At 36.9% G+C, this 21,861-nt stretch overlaps 1 protein-coding gene across 2 annotated transcripts; it reads right to left on the bottom strand.

The window, feature by feature from the left end:
• Positions 1-416: 416 nt before the first annotated feature.
• Positions 417-17,413, bottom strand: WDR41 (WD repeat domain 41). 2 transcript variants are annotated; one of them, XR_014939352.1, is made up of 13 exons: positions 17,341-17,413; positions 14,799-14,914; positions 11,166-11,214; positions 10,152-10,283; positions 9,759-9,821; positions 9,244-9,355; positions 7,767-7,829; positions 6,497-6,594; positions 5,452-5,636; positions 3,949-4,070; positions 3,017-3,105; positions 1,509-1,639; positions 417-1,186 (listed from the first exon to the last, which is right to left on the bottom strand). XR_014939352.1 is itself a non-coding variant. In XM_015848645.2 (13 exons), the coding sequence occupies exons 1-13, from the start codon at positions 17,389-17,391 to the stop codon at positions 1,034-1,036; spliced, it is 1,377 nt and encodes a 458-aa protein (XP_015704131.2). In that variant the 5' UTR covers positions 17,392-17,413; the 3' UTR covers positions 417-1,033. The 2 variants fall into 2 exon arrangements, 1 of the variants encoding a protein (XP_015704131.2); XM_015848645.2 differs by having other exon boundaries at positions 6,484-6,594.
• Positions 17,414-21,861: the final 4,448 nt, after the last annotated feature.

Below are 21,861 nucleotides of genomic sequence, written 5' to 3'. Positions count from 1 at the left end.
TTTTGAGCACAGGAGGAGGAGATCTGAGGACAATGGAGCCCTATTTTAAATTCCCCAACTCAACCCTAAGTCTTCTCTGTTCCAGAAGTAACAGTAAAAGGATGGTAATCCATACTCTTTCCCACTTCCTTTCTGTTGATTTTGGTAATTCTTCCCTTTATTCCCCATCTCATGATGATTATAAACAATTGTGCTGGATTTAACTTATGGGAGAATTTGGGGGGATTAGGAAGTTTTTGGTTGGTTGGCTGTTTTATTTTTTCCCCCAGCCTTTTTTTTTTTTTTTAAATTATTTTGTTTGTTTTTAAATCTGTTTAGATTTACAGATTACTGCTCAGACCTGATAAATTCATTTTGTACTTGGAGGCTTTATGGTTTTAAACTCTGAAGTACTATTAGGGCTTACATACACAGTGTAAGTTTCTTTGCAGTCAAATTTTATTTGAGAACTCAGTGCTCAGCTGACAGAACAGATCAATTACTACCAGTTATGAAAACATTTTATATCCTGTAAATCCACAGTAAGGACAGCACCTTCATGACAGACAAATGAATTCAATAAGTACGCTACATAATGACTAATTGGAATCAATCACACTTCATGCAAGACATCACAGTGGTGTCATATAAACTCCAGTGTAGGTTAACCCACAGTAGAACTGCAGTTGTTGCAAGACAGAAGTATTTCTGTGCCAATCATTTGCTTTGCTAAAAAAAAATTAAAACCAGATGAACTGGTACTGCCTACTTTTCTTTCTTCTTCTGACCCTTATTGTGACATCAAATGCAAAAACTCTGAGAACCACTATCTTCAGTCATTTAAGGCAACACAATTTCTGCTGACTGAGTAAGCCAAATAAGCTTCAACATACAAAATTCTCCTTTGAGAAGAATAGCCATAAAAATTCCAATATAATACATGACATTAAGAGTGAACCTTATTGACAGTCACATTCCCAGTAGCTCAGACTTTCCTTCACATTCACATTTAATGTAAATCCAGTTATACATATTTAGCCTATATGCAAACAATTTAAAATTTTAGTTGCAAATCACCGTTTTGTGCCAGTTTCTGAAATAATGTTAAACTGCGGAGCCTGGATTCTCGTTCACCATCCTTCCACAATATAATGAGATGGTCAGCAGAGCACGTAACCAGTCCCAGTTCACTGAAGTACAGGAACATCTGCAATGAAACCATTACTATTATTATGACACTCACATGATATTATCAGCTGGCCTAAATGTTCATTGTAGACCTGCACTGAACAAATACATGTGTTTGAACAGAAACATTTCAGACGAGTGTATTGATTAGTTGCTAAATTTCTGATGAATTTAGGAGGACCTAAAGCCTGTTCTAAGTCCCATACAACGCCATAGTATGATGAAGACACTCCAAGCCTCCAGACCTACGCAGTCGAAAGTTACAGCTGCTTAAATAACACCTCTAAAAATTACGTAACTAAATGAAATTCTTTCTTCTCATCCTACTAAAACTGGCCTACCTGTACAGCCGATGAATGACCAATCAGATCACCAACTAGCTCCAAAAAATGCATAGGTGTATTCTCCTGCACCTTCTTAGCTTGGTTTGCCTGCTTGTTTGCTCTTCCAAATCCCCACATGTTGAAGAACCCTGTAGGGGAGGGAAAAAAAGTTTTCTTTTTAGAGTTGCTTGTAATCTAAAAGTAAGTAGGACTGTCTGCATGGCAAAGTAATTGAAGCACTGTACTGCACAGCATTTCTGAATTAGAATTACACATTTTAATGGCAGAGGAAAAAACAGATATTTGGAATCTTGTCATAACGTGGTAAATTTTGCATTACTCACTTGGATGAGAAAATGTGTATTACTTAGCAGAAAATCCAGAAAATGCTTAAATGAACTAACTGAAAGGCACAGGCAGATGCAGGACAGTGATGCTCTGTCCTCCTAAGCTGCCTGGCTGTCATTTGTGCTCAGAAGAAAGAATTGAGGTGCCAGTCTCATCCCTGTGTATCCTCCACTGCACAACAGAGCGCAGCACACAAGTAGCAAGCAAGATTTTGGTGCTGAATTGCTTGTTTTCATACCACTTACTGACTTCTCGTTTAGTCTTAAAATCGTCACCCAAACTGTGCAACAATAATCCTCATTCCACTTAGATAACAAGAAAACACATATCTGAAGAACTGTGTAATGACATGCACAGAAGTGAGAAATTTTAGTTCTGCACACAGTGAAGTTCCATCTTTGCTCCTGACCTCAGCAGACACCAAGAAGTGTGCTAGGCCAAGGCCTTGGTGCAAAGCAGATGACAAGAATGGTGACCAGCTACTTAAGGGATGTGTATATGTGAAAATAGCACAGCAACAGCAAGCTAGCCATCCCACTACAGCATATGGTTTCTTTCAAACCTATCTCCAATTATCAAAGTTAGATATTTCCAACATGAAAAAGAAACATGTCACAGCAAGAAGATTTGCAATTAAGAAAAAATATTAGAAAAAAATCTTTTCAACAGTTTTATCAGTCAGGCAACAAGACCTTGAAAACTGCATGCAAGTGAAGTTGGGTACAGTCTCAAAGTGAGTCCAAAGTTCAAGGAGGAGATGTAGAAATCTTTTTTTTTCTTTTTTTTGTGCCAGTTCATTTGCAAGCTTTTCTTTAACTTTCTTTACAAGATCTTGCAACTTACTTTTGGCAGGTAGAGTACCCAGTATGAGGAGATGTGAGGAGATGAGAAGTTTGTCAAGAGACAGTAATTTCTGTTAGACTAGCTAATGAATCTGAAAACTGAAATAAGCTTTATGGGGCAGAACTGCTCCAATAGGAACTTCTAAATTCTCAGATCAGATCTCAGGTGGCTTGTACGCCCAGTGTCTTCTCTGGTTCTCCTCCTACATCTGTCTCAGTTGATTGAACACATGACACTATCTTGTCTTACAAAGCCTTCAAGCTTCTCTACACCTGAATAGAGTTCTCTGATTTTCTTTTCCTAAATGCTGTTTTCACCCCACACTCCAAGCAAACCTGTTGGAACTGGTTCAGTTGTAAGATGCTGCTTTTCTCGGAGCTCCCAGATGCGTACACTGCCATCTTCTGAGCAGGATATCAGCTGCCTGTCAAAACAGTTGATAGGCAACACAAGTATGTATGCAAATAAGCTGTACCAATAAACTATAATGGACTCGAAACATAAATGGAAAATATATGTTCTCAAACCTTTAAAAAAAAACACACTAAAACACATCTGCAAACACACAAGATGACTTCAGCAAGCCTACTTTCATTAAGCAAAACCATATTAAGTATGCAAGAGAACGTGAAAAAAAACAGCTTCTTTCATCACACATAAATGATGTGCATTGAAAAACGTGTAGATTTTCAAGATCAAGACATTAATTTTTCATTTCTGATAGAATTTCGCTCCATCAAACTTATCTATTAAAGGATTTAAAAACACAGATCCTAGATTACATATGTAACAAGTTTTTAATGTTATTTTAATTAGTTTTTTTTTAGTTGGCTTCCAAAAATAAGTTCTAGCCAGAAATTCCACTCTAACGAACAAAGGCTGGAAGTTGCTATTTTTTGCCAAAATATTTTGTTAGTTCTTAGATATTTATGAAAATGATTTACCAGATCTGCCAAACATTTTTGCTTTATATACATAATACGCCACTAAGCAGTATTTTCACAATGTAGACAAAAGTGTTTATGAATTCTGACTTTGAGAATAGCCAAGATATTTTATTTTGAATCTGTCTATCGAGCACGCTGAATTAGTTATTTCACATTGATTTTCAAAAATCAAATCAATAAGCTCTACCTAGAAAAAGCAGATCAAGCTAAAGATTAAGTCCCTGCACTAGAAATTAGATGTAGCTTTGTAGACTGTATCCAGCCACCCTGCCAAGTTCTGAGCTTCTTTACTGCATGACAAAATGCACCATGACTTGTACCTGTTTGGAAGCATCTCAATGTGCAGTACAGAAGAGTCATGAGCAGTTCTCTGGCAGGCAATCACACGCTTCATTTGAAGATTATATACGTATATGCCTTTCCCAACTGCAGCATAAACATACTGGAAAGAAAATTCAGTGGAACAACTTATAGAAACAGACACTGAAATATCAACCTGTGTGTTACGGATTTCCAGAAGTCCTTACGACATCATCTAGTCAGCATTACATGGCTATTTTCTGTATTCATGTTAACTGCTTTATCCTAAGCACATGGAAACAGCAAGTTTTCAGAGGAAAAAAAAAATGTATATATGCATCTTTTGGAAGCAATGAGAGATACTCTATACAAGCAGTTATTTAATTCCAGTACTTTCATCCTCCATCTTACAGTCCAAACAGAAACCAGGGATACCAACAAATTAACACATTCCTACAACTAAACATTTACATTCTTACACTGTAAGTATAGCACAGCCCTGTGTTTCAACAAACCCTATTTTTCTCAAGAAGGAGTGAGAATCCAGGCAACTATTTTACACTTACCGTTTTTGTTTTGTTTTTTAATTTAACAAATTCTGCTCAAAAGGGTCTTGCCAAGGATACATGCTCCAATGAGAGATGTGTAAAGAAGGAACTCCCATATATTACACAATACCATGGAGACCAGTAAGCATTTTACATGCAATGTTCTCTGCCAGTAAAATGCAGGGATTACATCTGATAATCACCACTGTTCTAAGAAGCCAGAAATACCTTGCACATCAATGGACCTGGATCTTACTGTGACTTACCTCTTATGACTTCAGAAAAGAACAGCCATACACCTGATAATTACTTGGTGCCAAACAAGAATGAAGAAAAACTCCCATTCAGTATATTCCAGGACATACCTTGGTTAAGCAACAGTATGCTGGATCATTTCCCTGAATAGCCTGCCTCCATCCACAGAGCCTCAACATCAATGTCTCTTAAGCAGTTCACTACACACACTTGTCAACATTTCACAAAAATGGTAATCCAGGTTTTTTTTTTACTAAAATTTCTTATGTATACACAAGGAGGACTGCTCCAAAAGTAATGCCTCCTATTTTCTCATGTTTGCTCACAACACCAGAGACAAATGTTGGTAATATGGAAGCAGAGACTGAATTTTCCCACCAGTATTCCATTATGTTTGGGTGCTGTGTGACAGAGCCATGGCACACAAGAGACCTACATCATCAAGATGTGTTTGTTTGTTTCTATTGGTACTGCAAACACCTGATTTTCTTTTTTCAGACAAAAAACAGCTGTAACAGTCCATAATGTTAGCTCCCCCATACTGCCAACATCCTACAACCTGCAGTTAGCTCAATGACCAAAATCTGTATATGAAAATCATGCCCATTTTAAGGAAGTCAAACTGCTTCCAGCAGCAACTAAACTGAAAACACAAAACATTCGGTCTTTTCAGTAAGGTCGGGCACGCTCATTCGAAGCAGTTTGCTTAAGAATTTTTACCTCTTCATCAGATGCTAAGTGTTGAACTGAAGTTTCATTTGGACTTTGGGATAACTTTATTTCTGTCCGTGCATCTGGTTGGACAGAAGAGTCCCAGAAATTGCACTCAGATGCCTGTTTTGTCCAGTCAAGTGCATCCCAAATTATTAACTCCCCCACATGAGAACCTGTTGCAAAAGTCAAATCTAGAGTGAGGAGGAAAAAAAAAAAAAAAAAAAAAAGCACATTGAAATTGTATTATATTAAAACAAAGAAAACCCATCAATTTCAGACAAGGTTACAGCCCTACACAACAAGAAAATCTTTTGTTAGCACAAAGCTACATAGAATGCACAGTCACTAACTGACTGACCAAATTCCTCTCCCCATTGAGAAAATTTCCACTTGATTACTTAGAACAGCTAAGACAGCTGAAAGGAGATGAGCTCTCTCCTGTAAAATCAGAACTAGCAAAGAGGGCATTCACTTGCTGCAAAGCACAGTATGAGAAAGGCTGAGACCATCGCTGAAAGTATGTACGAGTATTTGAAGTTCACATGTTGCCTACATGAAAAAGCCTCTTATTCTTTGATAAGTGGGCACATCAGTAGGCCAGAAACAAACACCACAGAACCCAAGCTTTTTTCTCTCCATCTCTGCTCAGTAAGTCCTTTGTACCAATCTGGCTGGCACCTATTAGCTAAAGCATAAATATACAGTTGGTCACACTGGGAATAACTTGTTCCGAGCTCAGAGAGAATTCAAAGAGACAGATAAGACAATAAAGCAGAAGGCTAACTGCAGTCTTTACATTGGCAAAATTTCAGACAGTCACTTGGTCCTGCCAAGTAATGCCATCTAAGTGCAGGCCTAAATCTGGGCACTCTTTGAGCTTTTTCTACATCATAAACCTGCCTGGTTTCATTTCACATTTCATTGCCTTCACGGGCACCATAGAAAGGATCACCTACTACTTATGAAGCTTTAATCCAGTTACATGTTTGGTTCCAACAAGAAGCATACAGTTGAAATATTCCACCAACACCTGCTTACCATTGACACTGACCAATGACAAGATGTTATCTTGATGATCAACAAGGCGTTTTGCTTCAAGGATATTCCAACCTTCAGACTTATCACTGGAAGCAATCAACCTAAAAATGACTTCCAAGACAAAGAAAGTGACTAAATAAGCTTTATCATTTGTCAGAATAAAATATAGATATGCTCAAATAAAACAGATCATATTGAGATAGACACAAATTTAAGTACATTAAAAGCGAGACAGTGTAAGATGCGCAATACTTTTTATGATCACCTCTTTAACTGCTTTCCTCATAAAACAAAAATGTGAATAATTTATTACATTGTTATTATTAAGATCTCTTATTACAGCAGCTGCAGGGATCAAAGATTTCTACCTAGTAACTTTGAAATTCAGAGAACTGATCTACATCAGAAGTTGTACAGAGCAGAAGTGTTAAGTATTACACATCTGTATTGGTAAATAAGGTGAAAATGAATCACTGTCTCAAAGACTTATTAAACAAAAAGATGTAATTCTCTGTAATAACGCAATCAAAATCTCCAGGAAATAAGACCTTCTTTTAATCAGTCTTGGAATTTTTTTATGCTATCTCAAGGGCATGTCAGATCTGAGGGAACTTCAGATGGAAGTTTATCCTGTATACCGAAGTCTAAACATAAGAAGATGATCTCTAATTTGCTCCCAATGTTTTGATCATATTATTAGATGTTGGTCTTTTTTCATCTAAGTATTTAATATTGGGCAACATGGACTCATTGCTACATTTTCTCCTGAAACTCCCTCTACATTTTGGCATTTCAACAGCATCATAAAACACTTCTAAAAGGCTCCCCACCAACAGCTAGCAGATGTTTTACAGTTTGCATACACAAAAAAGTCTATCTCTAAGTGAGTATCAGAAACCACCACATCATCTCCTCACAGCTTTGGATACTGTTTTATTGGCAATACTGCACTCTGTACCTTAGGATACAGAGTTCCTAGGTATTGAACAGGTATGAAAACAAGTTCCAGACCAGGGCAAATGCAGATACGTACAATCAGATCTGGGAAGGTGGCATTAATAATACTAAAAGAATGCAGAAAAGTTTTGACCATTTCTCAATGAAATTCCTGAAGGAGATGAGTACTGTCTGTCTTATTATCAAATAAAAACACGGGAAGATGCTAATTACATCTTAGTACCTTTCACTTTTCCTATGCAATTCCAGCAGTGTTCTGTCTACAGGCATCTCTGATAAGCAATGACAGAGGATACACAAACCTAACAGAAATGCAGTGTACTCACCTAGTTCCTTGCCAACAGCAGCCGCAACACAGTTTTTAGGCAATTCAACCAAAGCACTAATACCTTTGAAAAATAACGGAAATAAGGGAGAAAACAGTAAAAAAAAAACAAACCAAAAGTTAACTGATAACTCCTTTTCAATAAATCTTTTCATAATTCTCGGTCTATATACAAATTACTAGCAAGACAAAAATCACACTGCATGAAGCCAAAGTAAATCTGCAACTGAAGTGAACAGGTTACTTCAGATGGAGGTAGAGTTAGGTTCAGAAACCAGCAGAATTCTGAGCTCTGAACTTGAGACAGGAGATGAAGTTCCTATCAATAATCTTTTAATCATTTAAGTAGGGCTAAGAAGTTTACATCCTAATGCTGGACAGCACTAAGGATGCTGTGGTTAATTACTGAGACTCTAAACACAAAGTTAGTTGCTGAAACTATTAGATACTGATATTACCACAACATACAAGCAATTAAAATACTATGCAGAGCCAGACGAAGCAAAACATGGCATAAGAGAAGATGTCCAGCTAACTGTTATCCTGCCTGTGTTCCACATAGACATCCCCCAACCTGTGCTGCCATATCATTATGTGAAAATTCCCTAAAGAATAAGCAGCCTCTTTCTCCCCACCAAAAGGAAGCAAAGGATTAGGAGAGGCAATGTAGAACATCCCACTGGTCAACCCTGCTTACAAAAGTTTAAATGGCACTCTATAGTAAGAACTGCTATTTCATAGGATACCTTGTATCAGTCTTAAAGAATTACTGGTATCCTCAAAGATTCAAAAGGTCTTGATTCAAAGGGTCTAAGATTCACTTACCGTTACTCTATTCTATGACAAAAAAAAGGAAAATAGTGTTTTCAGCCTTGAATCTGATTAACTGCTTCTTAGCTATCTTTGTAAAGCACAGCAATAATGTGTAACAATTATTAACAGAAAAGCACAACCGACATTGAGGTTTTGATCAAAATACGGTAAATATAATCTGATCTCAATCTTCTACAAAAAAAAAAAAAAAAATTAAAAAAACCACTGATTCTTAACAATAATTTTTTACTACTCTACTACTAATATCATCAAGTGTTAAATAGAAATAATAAAACTCCAGCTCCTTCACAGAGGAAGTAAAAGGATCTGGCTCCCATTACAGCAAATACATGTAAGTCAGTAATAGAGGGTTTAGCCCTCTAAAATTCCAAGTTAATTGGAATGCACAGTTATCACAAAATACTTAGAGTAACTGTAAAGTATTACACTTACTGAGGTCTGACATACTCTAAAATTCACACAGCACAGGAGATTAAAAGCAGTCTTAATTTTGAAATGATTAAGTTTGACATTTTTAAGAAGTGGCTCTAATACATAATGTTATCATTAAAATTAAAGAGAATTTGCCAAGTTGGTTTTGCATCATTATACAGATCCATTTTACTTGCACTTTAACTGCCATAATGAGTCATTTACATTTTTACCTGCATCAGTAAGATGACTGGTCTTACACAAGAGATCTAATTTTCGGTTCCAAACACATAGATCACTCCCTCCAGACAACCATACATCCAGTCTTTGAAGGACTGTCAAACACTGTAGAACAAAAATCAGATATATGTCACCTGCGAAAGTTCTATAGGGAATTTTTCTCTTAAAGAGAGCTAGATGAACCTGGAAATACTGTGAAATGCAGTATTAAAGTGTCAGTTTCTGGAGGTACACAGAATTAATTATATATGTTACATTTATTCTACTGACAATCTGATTTCTAATGAAATTTTCAATTAACATTCAAGAATAGTTTGACTGTGGATTGCCTTTTCCAACGCAATAACAAAACTTCTTCAGAGCAGTTCTCAAGCAGTTGCTGTTAAAGGGTTACATTTTCTTAAATTACATTAAATTGTTCATTTAAATACACCTCCTCACAGGAAGACCAACACAGAAGATTACTGTGCACAAAAAGACAGGCAGTCTTAGGTTCTCCTCAGCTTACCTTTACAGTAGAATGGAAACATGATACTTTTTGCACCTGCCTGCCAGTAGTACAGTCCCAAACCTGACTTAATTCATTAAGGAAACTGATTTTATATTCTTATTATAACTGCTGTGTTTTTAACTAAAGGAGCGTTTGGGTCATGGATATTCAGAAACTTGGTCTTTTTGGATTGTCTTTTCAAAAGCCCAAATTAACAGACTAATAATTGCCTATCATTAGGATTCACTTTCATAGTAGGGATTACATTGTGATAATGGCTAGAAAAAATCCTAGTCTGATTCAACTATACCTACTGGATAGTACCAGCCAACAAATTCAAACAACATGTAAAAACAAAATAAAAATAAATGATACATAAATGATTCAAAACCTCTCCAGGTCTAAGGATACAATAACTGTTCTATCAGCTGATGCTGTTAAAATCAAATGACTGTTTTCTTCAGTTGCTTCTGATGAAAAAAATGGTGCTATAGCTGTAATCTTGTGTGTGTGACCATGAAGTTCAAAAAGTTTCTCTCCAGTCTGAAAAATAAAAACAGGGAAATTATGGGTAAAACTTGGATTAAACCCAGCACTACACAAGACACGGGTACCAAACTACTTTTGAAAGCCAAAATTACTAAGAGTCAAAAATCTCTCAATTCCTAAAATATTTGTGGTTTTACTTCCTAGGCCTTTAACACTTTCCAAGACCTTACCCGAGTTAAGTAACATATTAAGTATATACGTGAAGAGTACTACATAACAAAAACACTGGTTTTTACATTTACAGAGCCCAATTTCCATAAGAGTTACTTTATTTAAGAAGTTTTTCAAAAATTATAATGAGATTTTTATTACAGCAAACAAGGTCTTGCTTTGGCAATGAGTGAAGTATTTAACTATCACTGACTGGTGTTTTTCCAGTAAAGTTCTGCCTAAGCTCTCCATTTAGACTCATCAGTTTTAACGCAGTTATTGTAAATAAAGCTACTAAGATATCCTTAAAGGGATAAATACTGGGATCTTGACACTCATTCACCAAGTCCATAGTTAGCACCTCAGTGTTTTCAGCAAGCACTAAGCATACATTAAAAGAACAATCAGTCACAAGTTCATATTCACTTCTGCTTTTCACATCAACATATAATTCCCCAGTATTTGTAAAATCATTATGCAACCAAAAAACATTTCAACTTCTAAAAATTACTTTTCTCTAATGTTCACAACTTTTATTTTCCTAGTTCTTCTTTTAAAACTGAGATTTGACGAACTCAACATCTACATTTTTCAAACAGTATTTCTGATACAAACCGATGCAGTATATTTTTATGCTAGTAGACATTTCTAACAGCTCTCCTTAACGCTTACACCCTCTGAAACAAACCAGCTACCCCCACACACACACACTAAAAAAGAGCAAACCTGAGCATTCCACAGAAAAATGATTCCATCATCTCCTGCAGATGCAAACCTGATAAGAAACACAAAGTGAAATCTTGAATGTAGCATAATATACTGGAATAGAAAAACATATATAAAAAATATTTGAAATGTCAGACTCTTGATTTTGATGTGACGAATAAATAAATATCCATAAATCTCAATTAGTTTTCAAATTGAAGTCCTGAAGTGAGTACATTTAAATGTTAGAGAATTCCAATAAATACTATTATAAACAGAAGCCCACATTGCAGAACCAATTCTCTTGTTGTTTAAAACTTTAATGAAATATATACTGAATAACCTCATACCCTAAAACCAAATATTATCAGTCAGAGACAACTGACTGCACACCATCAAACAAATTAGAAACCACTATCTGAGTTCAGCACAGGAGCAGAGAAGCCCAGTATTTACTGATACTTACAAGTAGCGTAAAAAACCTCCCAGAAGGTCTGTATTTAAGGTACCAGAAAGGAGAGAGAAGCATCTGTCCCCTTCCACTCTGTCCTTGTGAGGCCCTATCTGCAGTACCATGCACAAGCCTGGAAACCCCAGCAGAGGAGGGATGCGGAGCTGCTGGAGCAGTTCCAGAGGAGGGCCATGAAAATGACTGAAGAGCACAACCCCTTTAAATTCCAGTTGCTTTTCAACTAGCATTGGAACTGTGTGCCACCTTACAGAATTCTGGGAAAGAAACTCGTGTTTGAAGGAATTTTTGAGTATGAGTTATCAGCACAGAAGCTTAACACAGTGCTGTTTTGTACTACTTCCTCTTCGACATCTAACCAGTGTTTCTATTTAAGCAAAGAGGTACACTGTAGAGTCAGCTATCCTACAGGTACATCCTGTTCACCAAGGTGGAGTTTCATGGGTCACCTGCTTCTTTTCCAGTCATGATCACCATTCCTCTGTAACCTTGTCTGCTTCCTGAAGGAGTAAGGGATGGTCAAACGAGCAACAAAGAAAGCTGTTCTTAAAACGTGTTATGAACTCTGTTTAGTTTAATGTGTCAACTGCTAGAGTATTACATGCAATCTTATCTCAGTCATTTTTTGGAAGACTCTTGCTGAGGCTTAGCCTTTTTTAGCAGTATCCCAATCAATACGACCCTCACTTCATGATCAAAAAAATACAAGATAAAAGGAAAAAAAAAACCACACACACACACACACAAAAAAAAACAAACAAAAAAACACAAAAACACAAAAAAACCAGCTTTCTGTTACATTTATACAGGATTTATTTAGTATCTTCAAAAACCAATCTGAGAAAATTTTCCACTCACTGGTTTTAGCTGAGCCACTGAGAAAACAAGAAAATCCTTCTGCAAAATTCTCAATATGATGATATTATCTAAAGATCTGAAGCGTGAAACTTGGCTTACAGCAGTTGACAAAAAAAAAAACACACAATGGAATAGCAGCAGAAACTAAATAAAAACATTTCAGAAGCTGAGTAACAATACTAATTTTACTGAAAAGAATCAAGTGAAAAATATTATCAGCTGTTTAACAGCCCAGAAACTACAATATTCTTCTTAAATAAAACCCCTGAATTACTGTTCAGTGAGGCAACTATCAAACTCCTCAAACTCTCAGAATATTAACCACCTATGTAACGTACTCCTCTTCCAGATGCTATTTCACAATCTATCTTCCATATAGCCACACAGGCTCTAGCTTTATGCTGATAATCATTAGCTTAACTCCAATAATTTACCTGCTACCATAAAATGATACCAAAATGGTAAAAGATTTCTTTACCTCAGAAAAATGCCTGAAATCTAAGAACACTCTGGTATTTATTCAATGTATGTTTTAGGAGAAGTGTAACTTGTTATAAAAATAAATTTTCTTCTTCTCTGAAAAGAAAAGGAAAGGACTGAGGAAAGACAAATCATATTCTAGTTTTAAATGAATTTTACTTCTGGTCATTTACCGTAATGAAAAACCGCCATGGAAATGCATGAAATTTCTCTGCTACACAGCTGCAACATTAAGAGTGAAAACTGACAGGCTGAAATTTTTCCAGAGTGAAATATATATACATTCTACATCTTAAGAGTCACAAAATCACCAAGGTTGGAACAGACCTCCATGATCATCCAGTCCAACCAGTTATGCACCTATCACCAATACTTCCCCACTGCACCTAAAATGAACTAACTGGGGGAAAAAATGAACTAAGTGGAAAAATGACATACCTTGCAAATACATATTAATAACATATTATTAATTATAATAATCCACTACAAAATGCCTGCTGAACACTGTGAAGATAAAGCATAGTTAAGAGCTTGGCTTATGTTTGTGAAGTGTATTGAACAGTATGCTAGAAATACTCTTCCACACATCATCCATAAAAGACAACAAATTACTCCTCAGCAAAGAGTCTCCTAACTATTAAGTAATGTAACTAGTTCTCAGGGTTTTCTATTTAATTCTTCAATACAGCTAAGAGTCACTCTGGTTAATATTAACTAAAAGCTTCACAACTTTATTTTAAGGCAGTTAATTAATTCCTCCCTTTAATGATTAGGTTAAATGAGAAAGCATGCAAGGTTAATATTACACTAAAATAAAAGGACTCTAATTCATTTTCCCAGTCACTCTTCCAAAGAGGCAAAGGTAAAGCTAGTGACTTCATCTCTGCTTCATAATCAGGGTTTTTTAGATGACTCCTGCCAAGGAATTTAAGTAGTCACAAATAAATAAATAAGTAAGAACAGAACAAAGATATCAGGGAACACATAAGAAAAATGCACAAAGTTAAAATTGGATGAGAGATAATATAACTGTAAGGTTTCAAATAAGTACAGCAAACTTTAAAAAGGAAACTGGAGTAAATACATAATTATTTATGTGATTAGCCCCTTTTAGAATTTTAGTAACTATTACGTATAGAATTAAACTACTGAACTCTTCAAGATTTGAGAATTTCAGAAAAAAAAGGTTGCATCAATTGCATGTCAAATGAATTAAGCAATGGAGATGCAGAACAAAGTACAACAAATACATTGCTTTTGACCCCAGTGAAAAAGCAGAGACATGAGAGACTTGAAGAAAAAGATTGTTAAGAAAGGAATAGCAACATTCAGTTATCACTGAGAATGCAATGTTCAATTACTATATTGAAGGAATCTGTAGGAGATTTACATTCTTTTGTAGAAACAAAAGGTGAAATATAACAGGTGTACTCAAACCAAGAACACAGAACACATCAGACCACTCAGGAAGAAAAAAAAGGAAGCACTGCTCTGTAGTGCCTTGGGAGAAAATATGTGTATGCATATACGAAAGGGAAGGTTCAGGCCAGAAAGCTATGGGCTCAATTAGCTAAAGGTACTATCTTCAAATAAATGAACTTGTGTCAAGAAATGAAAATGACTACTTCACCATTCTTATTTTCATGAAAGAATGGCTTAGAAAAGAAGAAAAACAATGGAAAAACATCATAAAAGAAGAGTGTTCACTCCTTGACGTTTTAAATCCAGGCTTAAATCCCCACCCTTCCCTAGCAAGAATGTAGAAATGACTCCAGTTCTGTTTGCAAAAATATTATCTGAGGCATTACCAAGAACATTATGGAACAACTTAAAGCACAATTTCATACCTGTAATCATCTATTTGTACAAGAAAACGTACTATATCTTGATGACCTTTCAACACAAGGAGCTCCGTGTAAGGATTCTGTACTTGTTCTTCACCAATGGTCTGTACAGATGACTTCTAAAATTCATTAAAAAAGAAAAAATCAGATTTATTTTGTGCGGACATAATTGCTTTCATCAGGTTTCTGTAACATTTAACAATCTATTTATAGGCTCATGTGCAAATGTACAGTTACATTTGAAGTTAATTTTCTGAAATAATTTTACTTAAGATCATCAGAAAGGCTCGTTTCTTATCACTTCATGTAAATAATATCCTTCTAGAGCATGTATTTTAAATCAAAATAGAGCATTTTCTGTTTGAAAAACATTTTGTACTGCTTTATTCACTGATATATCAAGACAAAAAGCCAGTTCAGCCACCAGCTACCACATGGAGCCAGCTTCAAACAGAACATATTTAGTTTTTCATTATATTACATACCCTCCTGAGAGGTTTCTGCATCTCTCATATATTTTATCTACCATTCAATTTCAAAAAATCCACATAAAGACAATGCCCTTAATTATACATATATATATATCATCCACTGCAACTGCAGTCACAAAATACCAAAGCCAACAGCCTAAAAAAAAAAACAAAAAAACAACCATAGAGGACAATTAATCACTTCATAGAACATCTACAGTTACGTCGGCTATTAATTAAAAGCACCATAAATCACTCAGAGCAAGCTGATCACCTGGCAGGGCCAACAAAACATTGTAAAAGCACTGTTTAGGTTCAAAATAGGATAGTCCCGCTAATGTCAATCATCAGATTGCTCAATAGAAGACAACCTCTTTGTGCTCACAGTCTTCAGCATTATGGAACAATTTGCTATTAGACATAATTTTTTTAAATGCCAAGCATATACAAATAGCTCAGCAGTAACTCGGTGACAAAACTCTCCCACTTCCTAACTTTATTACCTCTAGGACTGCCTGTTCCTTAAAGAGATCATGGAAACTACACTGTAAAACTGTAATTACTGAAGACTATAGCATAAATGAGAGATAAACCTACACAAGACAAACATCCTCAGAAACATCAATATTTTCTTGCAATCAATTATTTTCCATTATTTCTGAATTGGTACTGTGATACTGTACTTCGCAAGTTAAGGAAAACAAAATTAATAAAAAGGGAAGGAAATCTGTGTTATATTTAAAATGAAGAGGTTGTCAGAATGCTAGTTCTTGCAGTTTTATCTTGGTTTTGTGGTATCTGATGCATTTCATAAAGCAACTGTTCCTCATTTTACGCAATTATGTGAGAATGGCAGCTCCCATTTAAAGTAATGGAAGTATAGTCCTCAGAGTTATCAAGAAAAGTCAGAGAAATATGAAAATTAACAGTTTGGCCACAAAAAGCAAATCAAAATATTCCTTTTTTTAAAAAAATAGCATTCTAAAAATCCTACAATATCTGAGTATCACTGAGCTGATGACATAAGCAGAACTGCAGTCAGAAGAGTTTAGTTATTTTATTTAATAACAGGAACATATACTCACTAAACAACTGCACCACTGCTTAGAAAAAGCCAGTTGTGACATTAACATAATAACTCTATATTCTGTCTTTGCTTCTTCAGTGTAAGACAGTGATACTTCTTTAGAACCTGTCTATTTTTTCTTACTTCAATTTCACATAAGGATGCTCATGAATACTGAAAGGCACAGTGCTGCAATGTGATATACAGAATAACAACCACCCAACAGTTTATCCTCCAGTTGTGTCACACTACAAGCTACTCTTGCTTCATATCTTCATCAGTACCTTCTCAAGGGTTAGACTATATGTGTATTCTTACTCTAAAGAAGTCTGCTTGATGTAATCTAAACTCTCTTGCAGCAGCAATGCCAAGTTCTTAGAGGATTAGATGCTGATCCTAACTTTCTTGTAGCAACACCAAGTTTTTAGAAGAGAAGATTAGATGCTGATCCTAATGGAACCCATTCCCATCTTACAGGTAGGACCTGCAACCATCACTGTGATAATAACACTCAACACAGCTTCACAACTTCCTGATAATCCCTGTGATTTGCAGCCCATTTCAGCACTGCTGTTACTAATTCCTGCCCTGCACATCAACCTGCTGGACACAACCACAGCATAGCTGAGGGTTGGACTGATGACACAGTGCTCTGCTGCTGTGGTGAGCACTGACAGAATCAAAACGAGACGTCGTCACGGCTTGTTTATGCACAGCAGCTGAAGGACTTCCTCATGCCTGCCTGGATTACGAAAGCACGGGGAGTGTGAATCCAAGCGAAAGCTTTGCTAACTCTTAAGAGCAGGCTCAGTTCAGCGCTCAGGACGGAGCAGTGACAGCGCTGCCTCCCTCACAGCCAGCCCGCACGTCGGCCATGTCAGCACCGACACCGCGCCTCACAAACACCCCGCGTATCACAGCATTCCCCACCTCACCCCACCACCTCCTACCCGGGGGGCTGATAGGAAACAGCCCCCCACAACGACGGCCTTCCTCGGCCCCGCCGTACCTCCACCAGGCCCTGCGGCTCCCGGCCGCCCCCGATCAGCCAGCGCAGCATCCCGCTGCCGCCACCTCGCTGCAACACGGGGCGGTCCCTGTGAGGGATGAGCAATCGAGAGCAGAGTAGGTTGATTGCTCAATGATGAAACATTCTGCCCGGCCTCCAAAATGGAGCTATTCCATCAGGTTAATCCTCCCTCCCCTCAGTCCTGACATTCACTTCCTTTACAGATGTCTTGGAAGCCTGCAAAGATTCAAAGCCTGAGTTCCAAAGACTCAAAAAGGCAAAGGTCATAAACCCAAACACACCCAAAAGACTTTGCAAAGCCCATTTTTGGGCAGACACAGGAAGTAAAAACCCATCTGATGGGCACTACTCACTGCCACTGAGCCACTTATTTTGTTAGCCGTCCTGCTGACTGCTCACCCATTTTGTTGCAGATAATCAGCACCCCATCATCCTAAGATGTATTTGAGATCACCAAAATACCTACAGCAGGAGAGAATAGTGAGCTGAACTAGCAATGACTGACCTGTGTGGAAAGCATCTGGGATGAAGTGCTTATTTTGGCATGTTCTTCAAGCACAAGCTGGCATGCAATCTGAATTTGTTACAAGTTGCAAATTTTGCTTCTCAGAAGACTAAAGTTGGTGACCACCATGAAGTGTTTTAAAGAGAAGTTTACTCCTGTAATAGCATACATCTGATTTTCTACTTAGTCACTGCAAAGTTCACTGGAGCTGGATTGTCAGCTCAGCAGTGTTCTGCAGTCACAGGGATGACTGTGTGCTTGCAGCTACACCTGCCGGGGTTTCCATGGTAATATTTTATCCTCACCAATCTGCTTTTTAGCAGTCTCGCTAAATAATTTGTTATCTTTCTCCATGTGGGCACTTGTTATCTTCTCCAGTGGGCATTTAATTACAGATGATTTATTGGAAGGAAGCACTGTACAACATAACATTTCTTACAGTTGTATGAGCCATGATCTGTATATATGGTATCTATACTGATATTCACATCCTGCCACCCAAAAAAGGAGAGAGCACTTGGTACAACAGAGGTTTACTCAGATTAGAAGCACAAACATGGATCTTCTTGCTTCTTTAATGCAGTGAGGAAAATACACTCCTCGACTTCACTTCTCCTTTCCTGCCATACCTCCCTACTTTAACCTATGTTTTTCTGCTGGCATTCACACACTGAAAGGGACAGGATAGGAAAAACAAAAAATAAACAAACAAAAAACACAGAGCTGCACTGTGCAGAATTGTGTGGAGAAATAGTTTTGATGTTCGTGGCAGTCAGCCTGCAAGACTATCGATGTCATACCATCATTGCTGGGATATATTCTTCAAAACATATGAGATGGAAGCATATCGTGTTTCAGCATGGTCTACATGAAATTCAAGAGTGTTGTGTGGCTTTGAAAGAATTCAGAGGCACTCCTTCTGTCTTTTTAATTAAATTTGACTTCATAGCTCTGCTTCCAAACATCTTCAGAATCCTTCCTTAAACTAAGACCATAGTCAGCATAGTCAATATACCTCTTCTTTAAATGCATCTTTCAATACTAAAATAAGTAAGTAATCAAAATGAATAAATAATTGTCTGTTCCCTAGAGCACCTTGTACAGTTACTATGTTTGTAGAGATGTTAGGTAATGAGTGTGATACACCACTGCATTCCAGTTGCCAGGCTAAGATGAAGTTTCTTTTTAAATGTAATGGTTTATTGTTGTCAACCATGTCTTTTGGCAAAGAGTTGTGCTAAGGCTCTTAAAGAATATCAGAATAATGCTTGAAGGCATCTGTCACTTGAGGAAATTTGATATGAGTATTCCAGTTTACACAAGGACCTTAGTTCCTTTTCTGCATGGAAGAGCTCAATGACACCTCTTCTCTTCATGAACATGGGGTTGGAACTACATGATCCTTGAGGTCCCTTCCAACCCAGGTCATTCTGTGATTCTGTGAACACTTTCATGTTGGATGCCATTTTGTCAGTGTCCCTCTGCTGCCATCTGTGACATGGCAACAAAATATATATCAGAATGAGTCTTGATGAGGAAGTTTATCCTCTACTGCTATACAGCCATCTGCCTCAGACGTCACAGGCCAACATCAGAAAGTAGGAAATATTACTTTCAGAGCAGGCCTCATATCTTTAATTCTTCAGAAACAGCAATTTTTTTTGTTACTCTAGACTGCCAACATTAGTATTCCTGTGAGCTTTTCATAGTAAGGATATTGTACAGCAGTACCACTGGGTCTGGGTGGTTGGTGTTTGTTACTCTGCTCCAAATACTCTCAGATTTGTGTCTCAGACACATATGGCACTTCTATTTCCCATCATTTTATCTCTCAAATGGCCATCAATAATAAGAAGCTTTACACACAGTCATCTGCAGTCCTGTTAACAAACTGCATAATGGCCTATAGTTCACTATAGACATCAAGACATTTAAACAAATGAACCAATCTTTTTGCAGCATGAACATGCAGATATGAGTAGATCTCCATGTATATACACCTACATACAAAAAATACAGATATAGATCTGTGTAACTGTGCCTAACATGCATACATCAGAATTTAATTTTATATACTAGAAGGAAAAGATTATTAATGCACTAATGTTGCTTTTCTGTTAGTGTATTGCTGAAGCATATCACAGTTTCCTCAAGTTACAAATTTAATTTAATTCTTTTCAATAAACTATACTTACTGAATTGAATAGCAAGGTGCAATAAAGAGTTTCAAATATCTTATTAAGATGCAATTGGAAAGACTTCTACAAAGAAGATAGCAGAAAACACTTGTTTGTTTTCTTTTTTAAAGATGAGTTCTCTAAATCAAACTGTATACCTTTGAGATATAGTCATCTGTGCTTCAGTCTCAAATTCCATACCTAATCTAGACAGTGTTTTCCCCTATACCTAATAAATATGTCAGTTGAGAAGTGCCTTCAAGGATTTCGCACTCTGCCAGAATCAAATATAGTCTTTCACATATTAAAGAAACAGAATTAGAGTATTCCAACCAACATATGATATTTTAACAAGCGCTGTAGGTTACACTCCTCTGTGACCAGCACACATGCCTTAAAAATCCATTCTACTCTTCTTTATACCCAATTCCTATTAAATTCATTCACTTAGGAAACAACTAAGAGGTCATTTTGTCATGTTTCCAAGATCAAGTAAGCAACAAAAATTCTCAGACACCTGCTTTTGCTGCAGAGATGTTTCCCTTCTGTGAGGCTGGAGCGGAATGCTTCTAGGAACTTGGTAGATAATGAAAGTCCAACCAGGGGTGATAATTAGCTTGATTCTATGTAACTTGGGAGTGTTTCTGCAGTTCCAGTCTGTGTTGTTGTTGTCTCTGGAAGGAAGGAAATATCTCTTCTCTAAAGAAGGGATCACTGGCTTACATCAGGAGTTTGCCATGGGACAAAGAAGTGAGCGGATTCAGATCCAGAAATGCAAACAAATAATACTTCCTTTTACCAGATATGAGGAGACTGCAAGCAAGGGTTTTGACACTCTTACTTTTCAAATACTCCAACTAGCCTTGAAGGGACATTAGAAACTCAAGTTTTGCCCATCTGTATGGGATCCCCTTTGCACACAGTCTTCTTCCTCTGTTGTTCAGGTGATGAATCCATGAGTACACAATAATACCACCCACCATCACTAGACTCAGACTTACTTCATGCTTCACCTTACCACAATGTCCACCTGCAGTAGGATAGCCAAGTTCCCAGATCTTCGGCATCAGAGCAGCTCATGTGATACAAGGATCCAGCAGTAAGTACATGAGGGCTTTTGGCTTTTACAGCTGTGTTGCAGCTCATGCTATAGACTTTGCTTGGGTTGGACACTGCAGTTCTACTGCATAATGAGGGGGTATAAAGGTTCACAAAATTGCAGGTTAATGCTAATGATGGGAAGAGATTACCTGCATTTTTACAACTACAAGAGTTTTTGCATGTTGTTGTACTTTTTGGCAAAGATTAAGGTCAATTCTCTGTGGGTTTTTTTTGTCACTCTAAACTCAGAATGCCCTAAATTAAAGTCAAGGGAAGACTTGGATACTCATCACTGGATTGGAAATGTGGTTTGTGTTATTTCCATTTTTAATGCTTTGATTTGTCACATTACAGATCTTACTTATACTTGAATGATCCCATATCTGTTTGCAGGAATTCTGTGGCCTTCTTTGTTGTGTCACTGATATCATCTAGTGTTTTCTAATGTATATTATGAAAAAAACTGCTTTTGTGTGTGTGTTTGTGTATTGTGTTTGTCTTAAATTTATTTTTTTTAAAAGGCAATGGATTGTGCTACATACAGTCATATTGCTGTGTTTCCCTTTGCAATACATATTGCTTTTACTTCTTCAATGCTCATTTATCCTTTTGTATGTTTGTTGAAGGACTAAGGAAGAATATGCCATAAAATGGAATAATGCCTTCCTGAAAGTCTTGCCATAAGTCATGAAGAAAATGGGGAGAATATATTTTTTT

The sequence above is a fragment of the Coturnix japonica genome, chromosome Z, assembly GCF_054131305.1.
Source record: "Coturnix japonica strain WE chromosome Z, WE-NBRP24, whole genome shotgun sequence".
Classification (NCBI taxonomy): Eukaryota; Metazoa; Chordata; class Aves; order Galliformes; family Phasianidae; genus Coturnix; species Coturnix japonica.
This window is presented reverse-complemented; position numbering and strand designations above follow the sequence as displayed.